This window comes from Bufo gargarizans, chromosome 3 (assembly GCF_014858855.1).
Source record: "Bufo gargarizans isolate SCDJY-AF-19 chromosome 3, ASM1485885v1, whole genome shotgun sequence".
Taxonomy (NCBI): domain Eukaryota; kingdom Metazoa; phylum Chordata; class Amphibia; order Anura; family Bufonidae; genus Bufo; species Bufo gargarizans.
The window spans coordinates 574597300-574610382 of record NC_058082.1 but is presented as its reverse complement, the minus strand read 5'-3'; the positions used below and the strand labels follow the sequence as shown (position 1 = coordinate 574610382).

Below are 13083 nucleotides of genomic sequence, written 5' to 3'. Positions count from 1 at the left end.
TTTCATATTCTTCTATATTTCCGGAGATTTGTACACCGAGATATTTAAAATTTTCATGTTTTTTAAGAACATGCACCCGTGTGTCTCCTTGTAATTGTCTATCTCCTAATAGTAACATATGTGATTTCCCCCAATTTATCTTTAAACCAGAAAAAAAAAAAAAACTTATCTATTATCTCTATCACTCTATTAAACTGATCCCCAGTGTTTTGCAAAAAAAGTAAAATATCATCCGCATACATTAACAGCTTTTCTTCTCCGCCCGCATATTGAAAACCTTTAATCTCCCTATCGTTTCTTATTATATTTGCCAAAGGTTCAATTGCCATAGCAAATAGCAGTGGGGAGAGAGGGCATCCCTGCCTTGTGCCACAGAATAGGGCAAAAGGCAGGGACAAGCTCCCATCCACCACCACTCTAGCCCTGGGATTTAGATATATTAACTGAATCCACCCTATAAATCCCTCCCCTATACCGAATCTCCTTAACACTGCCCATAAATAGTCCCATTCAATACAATCAAATGCCTTTTGGGCATCCAGTGAGAGTATCGCTTTCTCCCCTGTGTCCAATCTATTAGCTTCAATATTAAGGAATGTCCTTCTTATATTAGAGTATATTGTTCTGCCCGGTATAAATCCTGTCTGATCTTTATTTATTATCCCTTTGATAACCCTTGAAAGCCTATCAGCTAAAACTTTTGCCAGAATTTTAACATCCGTATTCAACAGGGATATTGGCCTGTATGAACCGGGATCTGTTTGTTCTTTTCCCTTTTTTGGAATTAACGTAATAGTTGCTTCCTTCATAGAGTTCGGTAGGTCACCTAATTTTCGGGCCTCATCCAGTGTTATCTTTAATTCTGGTACTAACACCTGGGAGAAGGTTTTATATATTTCAAAGGGAAGCCCATCCCCACCTGGTGCCTTCTCAGCTTTAACCTTCCCCAAAACCAGATTTATTTCTGCTACCGTTATTTCTTTTTCCAGATATTCTTTTTGGGGCTTAGATATCCTATTAAAGGCGATCTTATCCAGGTATGAATCTAGCTCTGTGAAGTATTCCCAGAACACTTTTTTAATACCTTCGGGTGTGGTGGTTAATTTACCCGTTTTATCTTTAATTGCACCTATCCATGACTTCCCTTTTTGATTTCTCACTATATTTGCTAATATTTTACCGACCTTTTCACCCTCCGAGGCTAGTTGGATACCTTGAAAGAACAATTCTTTCCTACCTTTCTCTAATTGATAAATCTTCATCTTTTCCTGTTCTTCCTCCCAAGCTCTTTTATTTAGTGCAGTAGGGTATCTCATACTTGCCTTACCTGCCTCTTGCAGTTTTTTCTCCAATGCCTTCCCGTTCTCTCTGGTTCTTTTTTTCCAATGGTTTACCTTTTTGAACAATACTCCCCTCAAGAATGCCTTGAAAGTGTCCCAGACCACTAGTCTACTGGCAGACCCGTTATTTTCCATAAAAAAATGTTTTAATTCCTCAGTTATGCTCTCTTTATCTGAAATCAATGATAGCCAATGGGAGTTGAACTTAAACATTGGCGGAGTATTGTCCTTATTCAGATCCAGTTCGACTATCATTGCATTATGGTCTGACAAGGCCATGGGTATATATTTTGTCGTGATCCTATTTAGAGACATTAAATTTTTATTTCCAAAAGTCATATCTATTCTCGACCAAGTTTGGTGTGTTTTTGAGTAACAGGAATATCTAATTTCATCCGGGTGTTGAACCCTCCAAACATCTACCCAGTTAAATTCATGGGCTACTTTACATAAATCTACATTTTGTGCTCCTCCCCCTCTGCTAGATGTCCTATCCCTGAGTGGATCCATAACCGCGTTGTAGTCCCCTACCGCAATCAATATACATTCCTGTTTATTCAACATAAATTTATATAGTTGATACCGAACATCTGGTTTATATGGTGGTGGAATATATATATTTGCAATTACAGTTTTAATCCCATCCACAAAACAGTGTAAGAAGAGGTATCTACCATGGTCATCGGTCTCGCATGCCAAAAATTCAAATTTAATCTTATTATGTATCAAAATTGAAACCCCTCTAGAATAAGTGGTGTATATAGAATGATATCCCGCCACCACCCATCCCCTCTCCAACCATCTTACTGATTCCTTATCCAAATGTGTCTCCTGGAGGCAGATGATGGCTGGCAGAAACCTCTTCATCCACTCAAGGATAGCATATCTTTTAACCCTCTCACGGAGCCCCCTCACATTCAACGAAAGGATCCTGACCATCTAACAGAGGGGGAGGAGGAGAAAGAAAAAAAAAAAAAAAAAGGTTTTCTCCACGTCCCGGTCCCCACCCCCCCTATATACCCCCCCCTCTACATAGTCCCCCCTTCTGCTGTCCAGCAGTCCGGGCGACTCCATAACTTAGCGTGACTCCTTTCACCCCCACCAGCCTCAAAGGCCCTCTCCATCTGCCCAGTCACTGACTTCCTCCGGAGTCTGAAAAAAGGAAATCTTGCCGTTATATTCCACCCTTAATTTTGCCGGAAAAAGTAAGCTATACTTTATACCGGCCTCTCTTAATCTTTTTTTAACGGATATAAATTCTCTTCTTTGTGCGTTAGTACTAAATGAGTAGTCTGGAAAAAGTTTGATCTTTACACCCTGTATATAATATTTTTCTGAGGTTCTTGCGTCAAAAAGTATTCCATCTCGATCCTTAGATAGTAAACATTTCACCAGTATAGGTCTGGGGTAATCCCCTGGCGCCCTATTTTTTGTGGGGACCCTGTGTGCTCTTTCAATAGTAAATAAGGGAGAAAGAGTAGCTACTTTGCTATTTTCCCTCGACCATTTTTCCATAAATTCCGTACAGTTTCCTCCCTCCGCTCTCTCTGGGACCCCCACACATCTTATGTTAGCCCTTCTTGATCTATCCTCCTGGTCTACCAATTTTTGTTCCATCTTAACATTTGTTTGTTTTAAGTGGGCCACCTCCTTCTCTAATTTCTGCACAGATTTCTCTAGGGTGGGAATCCTTTTTTCCATCTCTTGTAAACGCTGTCTTACTTTTTCCATCTCGGCTCTGATAACCATAACGTCTGTCTGCACTGCCCCAAGCTGGGTTACTAAATTACCCATTAAATTTTCCATCCTTGAGACAGTGCAAAGAATATCCTGCACCATTTTTACGTCCGTTTCTGTGTATATTGCTGGTGTTCCCCTGTTCCCCTCTCCCCCCTCCACTGGCGTCTCATGTGTCAAATCCTGTACTCTGGCATCCGCCATTTTTTCTTTTTGTGGGGATCTAAGCCCAGGTGAATTCGGGACCAGGTACTTATTTAGACCCGCTTGTTTAGACCCACTTTCAAGCCCTCCTGCTGATCGCCTAGTAGTACCCCCCATGGGGCCACGCTGTTCTTCCCTTTTTTTTGGTGGCATTTTAATATCTCTTCCCTCTTTTCTTAGTCCCCTTTCACCTCTACTTTTTCTCTCTTTCTTTTTTTTCCCCCCTCTAAATTCTTCCCTTTTTTCCCTTTTTTTTCCCCTCTCTTCCCCCTATTTTTTTTTTTTTTATTTATTTCTTTCCTTTCTACCCCCTCTCCCTCCCACCCCCTTTCCTCCCCTCTTCCTCTCCCCTTCTTCTTCTTCCCCCTTTTCTTTTTTCTTTAATTAATCACATAAAACCCAATACAGTCGATAAATTACATCCATAGCTAGATACAAAGGTTAGTTCAAAGAGGAAAAAAAAAAAAAAAAGGTCCGTAATATCAGCAGGATCCAGCCAAAGAAAAAGAGACTTCTTAGAGGGTTGAGGGTCTGGATCCAGACGTATAAGGGATATAGTCAGTTAGTTGGTTAATTCAGAGAGATGTGAAACAGTTAGATAACAGTTAAATGGGGGATTTCAATCGGGGTTATTAGAATTATTAAGCGTTGCACTCCACATCCCAAACACCCTCCCCCGCTCTCTTTTTTTTTCTTTTTTTTCTTCTTTTTAACTTCAATACAGTTCACACTGGCACAATCCACCCTCATTAAGTGCCTCCAGATATCTCAGTGCAGGGTTTACTTCCATTATTCTACGGCAGCTTCGATCTGCACCCCCATCGTCACAGCCACATCCATGATAGCGGACTTAACCCGCTGTCAGCTGCATTCTCAGGGGTACTTAACAGGGGTACCTAACATTTCCACAAGAACCTGTGGATAATCCTCCTTAAATTTTCCAGTCCCAGATAACTGAAATGGCCGCTCTTCAGATATTACAAGCGGGGCTGACCTCGCCGCTTAAGAATCAGTAAGTGTCAATAGGGGTCGGTAGAAATCAATAGAACAGGACCTCAGGGACTGAGAAAGTGCCCCCCCGGATATCAACTCTGTGAGTGCCAGGATTTTAGTTTTAGCAAGCGAATGTCGACCAGAGCTCCCCTTTAGCACTGATGGTTAGTGCCCCTGTACTCTAGCCCCACCGACCTTCATCCCACCAGCGTTTTTTTTTTTTTCTCATCCCATAGCACAAGTGCTGCGATAGCTCACCGCTCACCGTCCAGCGGCTCAGGTCTACCAGGGACAGAGGTCCGGGTCCGGTTTCCAGCATCAAACTCTGAGGCAATCAGGGCAACAATCAAGTCGGCCACAACTTCAGCGCATGGGCTGCGATGGACGGCACACTAGCGTGGGCTGCGGCAGTCAGGCATTCCAGGCGGTGGTACGAGCGGCCAGCGGCCGGCGTGCAGGAGAGGCGGGGGGGGCGGAGCCCTAGCGTCCCACGTCAGACGCTCTCACGCATCGCTCTCTACGTTCCCCTAAGGCAAGTTTACATGGGGAAAAAATAGCCAAATGGCCGACCAATCATTTCCGATCATTGCCCCATGGAAACATGTCTGATGATTAATGCCATTTTTTATTGATCTCATCTTTTGTGCAGACGTAAAAATCATAGTTTCCCGGAAGCACGTTCCTCTGTGAAAACATCAAATATACTGGCAACAATAATGAGAACTGTCTGGGGATGAATGATTGTCTGAACATACTGACCATTAGAAATGAGCAAATCAAATCCCACAAATTCTATCCACATTTCAGGATAAATTTGATTCGCCTCGAAGCCGAATTTCCTCATGCTTCGAGTTAGCGAATCGATTTAACCTGAAATAGTGTAAAAAACAAAAAAAAATCATACTTGCCTCCTTCATTTGCTTGCGACTGGCTGCCAGCTGCCTTCTTGATTGAAGATCTCGGCTGAAATTACGCTGGCAGGCTTGATGGCGTAATGTCGCGCCGTGCGAGATTTTGTGCCAGATCTTTAAGCAAGATGGCGGCGGCCTGCCCGTTGCGAGCAATTAGAGGCAGCAAGTTTGATTTTATTTGTTTATGTTAATTTTACACAGTTTTTACACTCAGATGCCGCGATCATGTATGAACGCGGCATCTGAGGGTTACAATGACGTGGGCGGTGCTATCGCAGCTCCCTTTCAATGCGCCCCCTACTTACAAAAAAATTTGCTTCATGGCGAAGTAATTAGTCACAAAGCAAATTTTTTTGTAAGCTTCAGTGAATCAGCCGAATCGAACTTTTCAAAAATTTTCTTATCTCTACTGACTATGATCACTCCATGCAAACTGGAGTAAATGAATGGCGGTTGACTTTTCACATCATTGATGGGTCTGCCAGTGTAAATAAAATATAGTTGATGGGGTTGCAGCGTGATTTTATTTTTCTGTTTGAGACTTACCCCTATTAAAAAAATGCAGACATAGAGAAAATGCCTTAAATGTCAGATAAGTGTAAGTTCTAGTTCCAGGACTTCATTTACAGGAGAACAGGGAGTCTATTCCCTAATTTCTCTTTATCCCTTTGGATACCAGAGGTTTTTGTGTTTTCATTTTTCTTTCCTGTCTTCCAGGAGCCATATCTTTTTATTTTTTCATTCACATATTCATATAAGGGCTTGTTTTTTGCGGGACAAGTTGTACTTTCTAATGTTACCATTTAATATGGCCGACAATGTAGTGAAAAGCGGGAAATAAATTCCAAATGGGGACAGGTTTTATCCCTTTGCAGCAAAACCGACCTGTGCCTGGGTCAGTACAATTACAACACTACCACATATGTATAAGTTTTATAAGCATAAATACGGTAAAAATTAATAAAAACTTTAAAAATAATTCACTATATTCTGACCCCCATAACTTTTTTTTATAGTTATGTCTACTGAGTTGTGTGGGGGCTGATTTTTTTGAGGGACAATCTGTAGTTTTTATTGATATTATTTGGGAGTATGTGTGACTTTTTTATCACATTTTATAAATTTTTGGGGGTAAGAGAAGCAAGGTTAAAATGGAGAATTTATAAATTTTTTCGTTACATTGTTCGCTGTATTGGAAAAATACTTTTTATTTTAATAGTACGGGCGTTTTTTTAGACGCGGTGATGCCCATAATGTTTATATTTTTTATTATTTTTTATTTTTTTTATTCTAAGGAAAGAGGGGTTATTTAAATTTTTATATTTTTTATATATCTTTTTACATCCTTTTTTAACTTTTTTAAATGTTTTTTTAACAGTCTAGGAGGCTACCAAGTTTGCAGCTTTTTTATTTAATATTACCATACTGCAAATAGCAGCATAGTAATATGTGAATTGCTAATTTCTTATGTTGGCCTACTGGCCAACATAGGAATTGCAGCTATAATACTCTGGGTCTCTTCAGAGAGACCCAGCCTATTAGAGTGATTTGCCGGCATCCCCAGTCACCGCACAGGGATGCTGGTATTATCCTGGAAGTAGTGTTGATCATGAATATTCAAATTGCAAATTTTTATTGCGAATATCGGCACTTTAAGAACTTGGAAATATTTTAAATATAGTGATATATATTCGTAATTTTGAATATTCAAGCTTTTTTTTTAAACAGTACACATGATCCCTCCTTGCTTCCAGCTTGTGGGCCAATGAGAAGGCCGCAATATCTTTGACTTTAGGAGTAATGCTGATTGCGAATTTTCATACTGCAAATTTTTATCACAAATTTTTCAATTGCCAATTTACGCAATCAAGAAAATAATGACTCAGATAATGAATTCTCAAATTCACTAATATATGGTGAATATTCGCCCAATTTTTTGCGAAATATCACAAATTCGAATATATTGCCCCTGCCGCTCATCACTACCTGGAAGCACACGATTCCAGGTTTTTCACTCTTTAGATGCCGTGATCACACTTGAAACAGCAGAGACCTACTGGCCATTGCTCCAGTGCTATACATGTACAGTGCTGGTAGGGAAAGGGTTAATTATAATAGAGACATAATGGTACACATAATGTTTTATAAGTGCAAGTGACCTCATTGTCCTAGGAAGAGGATCTGATGCTCACCAAGCGATATAGCTTCTTCAAAAAGCTGATCGACTGGGTTCCCAGGAGTCGGACCCCCACTGATCAGATATTGATGACCTAACCTGAGAATAGGTAATCAATATAAAAATGACCGATAATCTCTATAAAGTGAGTACTGTATTCGGAACAAGTCATAACAAAACTTGAAGACAGGAATATACTGCAAAAAGTGTTAATTTTAAGACTTTTTCAATTAAGGAAGCCAACAGATACATTTTAACAGTTATAGAACACATTGCTATTTAGAATTTTATTCTCCATTTTGTTATTCCCGTGGTTATATAAGTGAATTGTTACATACTAACACACCGATTTTAATACTTTCTAATATTTTACTTTTTAGCATCTCCATGTGATGGACAGTTTTTACTAACAGGAGATTCTGGAACATTTCACTCCAAAAATTACCCCCACCCATATGAGCAAAACCTCTCATGCCGCTGGATAATAAGGTGTGTACATATTGTTTTAACCATTTCCTGACACTGCAATTTTCCATTTTTGCGCTTTGTTTTGGCTCCCTGCCTTCCCAGAGCCATAACCTTTTTATTTTTCTGTTCACATAGCCATATGAGTTTTTTTTTTTTTTTTTTTTTGCAGCACAAGTTATACTTTCTAATATCACCATTTAATATTGCATACAATGTAGTGGGAAGTGAGAAAAAATTAGAAATAGGGTGGAATTTGAAAAAAAAAAGTGAATTCCGCCACAGCTTTACGGGTTTTATATTTACTGTGTTCACTGTGCAGTAAAACTGACTTGTGCGCGTTATTCTCCAGGTCAGTATGATTACAATACCACAACATCTGTTGTTAAATGTCCGCGGTCGGCATTATCCCTAATTCTAGACTTTAGTTTCTGGTGTCTGCTGTTTGAAACAGCAGGCACCCGGTGACTATGGCGCTCACTCTGCTGCGGAGGGGGTGCTACCTTTAAAAACCCCACATCCGCCATACATGTATGGTGGATGTCAGGAAGAGTTAATCACAGTGATATGCTGACATGCACATGCTTGACCTCTGTGAAGGCCCCTTTACACTGCCTCATGATCGAGAAGATTATCACTAATGAGTGCTTAAAGGTGCATCTGAAACACTCATTCATCATGTGGCCACTATTTGTGTGGTCACCTAAATTATTGATTGTTGGGCATTAGATTGTGCGGTCTGAAAAGCACCCTGCTGCTGGCAATCAATGATTCTGTATGAGGATGTGGGGTGGAATTAGCAATCGCTTCTCCCGACCCTGTAGAGGGATCGCTGCATCATGTAAATGCAGAGGTCACCTCTACTTACAAGCAAGGCGATTGCCATGAAGGAATGTTTGCGTAATGTAAAGGGGCCTTTAGGCTCTGTTCATATTTGCAATACAGCTTCAATTCAAAGCAGAAGCAATGATTCTATGCCAGATGGTTCATAGAACAGATCCAAACAATGCCTGACTACCCCGATGACTTTATTGGGTTTGTTGGGGTCCTGCACTGTGAACAGAGTTTTACATGACAGTTCCTCTCTCATGTGCATGTTTAGAACAGGATGAGAGTTCTTGACTACTTCTTCCCATAATTGTTTAAGGGCTACCTAAGTAAGTGAACCCCTTTTTAAATTGAAATCAGCCCCATGATCACATGAATGCCAAAAGGTCTGCATTCAGAAATTAGCTATGGTTGTTCATACTATACATTCCACGGTCAGTGCCTGCTGTATTGTACATGGAGTTTGGCATGCTGGCTATTCGAATGAATGGCTAATCATGCAATACATTAGACAGACTGGGTTCACTGAAGCTACTGTAGATAGAGATGCTCTATGTCATGTGCTCTGGTCTGTCTAATAAATAGAGACCCTGAGGGGGGAAGGTTTCTCTTAGGTTCTTGACTAGAGAATGTATCTTTATGAAGCAAACCCTTTAATAATAACCACTCACTACCATAGTAACTGTTTTTTTAGAACAATTGAAGAGGACCTTTCACCAGAATTAAACTTCTAAAGTAACTACAGTATACAGGCATGTAGAGCGGCGCCCAGGGACCCCCCTGCACTTACTGTTATACCTGGGTGCCGCTCCGTTCTCCCGTAATTGCCTCCGGTATCTTTACAGTTAGGCTCCACCCAGGGGAACCTGCCGTCGGCTTATTCTCCCATGCTGTAGCGCTGGCCAATCACAGCGCTCAGCTCATAGCCTGAGAGAGAAAAAAGCCTCTAAGGCTATGAGCTGAGCACTGTGATTGGCCAGTGCTGCAGCATAGGAGAAGGAGGCGCCGGCAGGTTCCCCTGGGTGGAGCCTAACTGTAAAGATACCAGAGGCAATTACGGGAGAATGGAGCGGCGCCCAGGTATAACAGTAAGTGCAGGGGGTCCCTGGGCGCCGCTCTACATGCCTGTATAGTTACTTTAGAAGTTTAATTCTGGTGAAAGGTCCTCTTTAAGATATTTTTTTATGATAATGTGAAGTAATGTGAGTGTTATATGAAATGTGGTCATGAAAATACATGTAACAAAGTTTCTATATAACACATCTATGGTCTATTCAGACCCTAAATTCCCTGTAGGGGTCCCTAACTGAAAATAAAAGTATTTATTTATTAGTTATTATTTTAAAATAAATGAACCAAACAACTATAGAAAACTATTAAAATTATCAGTGTCTGATGGAGGGTACAATTGGAGTGTATGAATGTATTTGCCTTTGTCACATGTAGCCACTATGGAGTGCAGTGCCTCCCATTCATTTATATGGGGTATAGCTGCACTTACAAGCCTCTGCTAATACTTTGTTTGTGCATTCATACAATGTGATGGCAGATTGGGCGCTCCTATTAAGATCCTTTTATCGTTCGGCCTTTATATTCAGGCTGGACAACAGTGAAACAATGTTGCTAGGTTTATGTGTACTTTTGAAGCTGCCACTAGTCTGCTCAATTCACTTGTCTCTAGGCTACACTCTACACTTTTGTGCTACTGACTGCTCTATTTCATCCATAGAAGTCACTGTTCGCGCTAAACCGCTCATGTGGCATGCTCAATTCCACTCCTCAATGTCTGGTGCTGTCTCTGCAGCGTACTCTTTTATTACTAGTCCCTAACATTTCAGGCACTGTTTAAAATACAGGACGTCATACCACCCCTCCCGACATGTTTCGCCACGCTCGGTGGCTTCGTCAGGGGATGTGGGGTATGTAGACGTCTACATACCCCACATCCCCTGACGAAGCCACCGAGCGTGGCGAAACATGTCGGGAGGGGTGGTATGACGTCCTGTATTTTAAACAGTGCCTGAAATGTTAGGGACTAGTAATAAAAGAGTACGCTGCAGAGACAGCACCAGACATTGAGGAGTGGAATTGAGCATGCCACATGAGCGGTTTAGCGCGAACAGTGACTTCTATGGATGAAATAGAGCAGTCAGTAGCACAAAAGTGTAGAGTGTAGCCTAGAGACAAGTGAATTGAGCAGACTAGTGGCAGCTTCAAAAGTACACATAAACCTAGCAACATTGTTTCACTGTTGTCCAGCCTGAATATAAAGGCCGAACGATAAAAGGATCTTAATAGGAGCGCCCAATCTGCCATCACATTGTATGAATGCACAAACAAAGTATTAGCAGAGGCTTGTAAGTGCAGCTATACCCCATATAAATGAATGGGAGGCACTGCACTCCATAGTGGCTACATGTGACAAAGGCAAATACATTCATACACTCCAATTGTACCCTCCATCAGACACTGATAATTTTAATAGTTTTCTATAGTTGTTTGGTTCATTTATTTTAAAATAATAACTAATAAAGAAATACTTTTATTTTCAGTTAGGGACCCCTACAGGGAATTTAGGGTCTGAATAGACCATAGATGTGTTATTACTAATAATATCCCGAGGGTTCCTAAAAGGGACTTTATCTAATAAAAAGTTTCTATATCACACAACAGGAACAGGCAATATATCTGTAGCTTTGTTTAAAAGGGTTGGCCCATCTGGGACATTGATGGCATGGCTAGGATAGGCCATCAAGATCAGATAGGTGTGGGTCCCAACTCTGGGACCAGCACCTATCTTTAGAAGGGCCCCCCCCCCCCAAAGTGAAGGAGAGCGCATTGTGCCCATATCATTATGGAAGTTCTAAAAATAGATGAGCCAGAGGAATCGGCTGTTTTCGGACGCTCCCTAGTGGTGGATGGAGAACGCACAGCTCAGATATGCTTACCTCTCCTTTCACCTCTATTGGACTGTGGGAAATCTATCTAACTTATCTATCATTTATTTCTAGCGTTATCATACTTGTCATCTGCAGTCTCATTTTTATGGATGAGTGCAGATTCTGAATAATTTAAAGACTATTTGAACCCTTAACGGGGTTATCCCAATGTAAAACATTAAAATCAGATATATCATAGTATATGGCAATGTCTTTCTAACAGAGCTAGAACCAGCCCTGTACCCCACATGGATCCAAAGATCTCCCCATTCATTGCTCTGCTAGATTTATATCAAGCTGATAGCTCAAGGGGAGTGTCTCTTCTGCTGCAGCTCAGGGGGCGTGTCCATGCTCTCCCTATCACAGTCCAGGAGGCAGGTGAAGGATGAAACTGAGCATGTGCAGCCGTCTCAGCGAGCAGGACAAAGAAATAAGGAAAAAAAAACAGCAGGTGGCGCTATACAGATACATTTTATTGAATAACTCAGTGGCTATGCTAAATTTTTAATAACATGCATTTGAAAAACTATTCAGATCCAGATTCCGGTCTGAAAACTGTAGAATATTTTTCATGGGACAACCCCTTTAAAGTGAATGTCCGCCCTTTTCGCCATTTCAAGTAACTAGGTCTTAATTCTGTACTTATTAATTTCTTAATACATCTATATAAGAAACAATCTCTGTTCAATACACACAGTTCCAAGTCCCCTACACAGATTTTAAGTTAAATGACAAAATTCGAATGCCTGCCGCCACGACTAGAGGGAGCTAAGGAACTTACGTCAAACTATGTTACATTAAACTCAGCAATAAAATAGTGTACTTTAAAGGGGTTGTCTCATGGCATATCACTAGACTATGGCATCATTTTCAGATAAGTGTGAGTGCTACCTCCGGGACCTGCTCTAATCTCGAGAACGAAGCCACCCCCCTTCACTGCTATGGAAGTTCTTAAAAATAGTGACAACTCGACTATATATGTAAGTCCCATATCAGTCATTAGAGAGGTGGCTCTGCTTGCACAATGAACTCAAGGGACTTCCAAAAAGGGGCAAGTGCGATTGCTCAGTTATTTTCTGAATCCCCATAGCAATGAGTGGAGATCACACTGCCCCTGTGTTCTGCTTCATTATGTGGGCCCCGTTCCGGAGATAGGCGTGGACCCCAGGGTTTTGAACTGCATCTATCTGACATTGATAGCATATCCTAGAAATATGTCATCAATGTCCCAGATGAGTCAACCCCTTTAAGCTCCACCCCACCCCCCTCTGACAATGAGAGAGACACATTTTTAGTATTACAGTACAGGGGGAATTTATCACGCCCAGCACTCTAAAATTTGGGTGGAACGTTCAATTTTTAGACTTCATTTGCTCATCTCTAGTCTTTAATATATTTTACCAATCCTTTTACAGAATGCAGATTGACACCGCTGATCTCCGCAGGAGACACAGTAGTGTCGCTTTACACTTTGCTGCCAGTTGACATAT

The 13083-nt window shown here is 41.1% G+C and overlaps 1 protein-coding gene across 1 annotated transcript in view; it reads left to right on the top strand.

The window, feature by feature from the left end:
* The window catches only part of TMPRSS15 (transmembrane serine protease 15), a 508008-nt gene that overhangs the window by 155301 nt on the left and 339624 nt on the right, over positions 1-13083 (top strand). The window contains exon 8 of the mRNA XM_044285898.1: positions 7742-7850. Coding sequence (XP_044141833.1) covers positions 7742-7850 — 109 coding nt within the window. The remainder of the gene's footprint in view (positions 1-7741; positions 7851-13083) is intronic.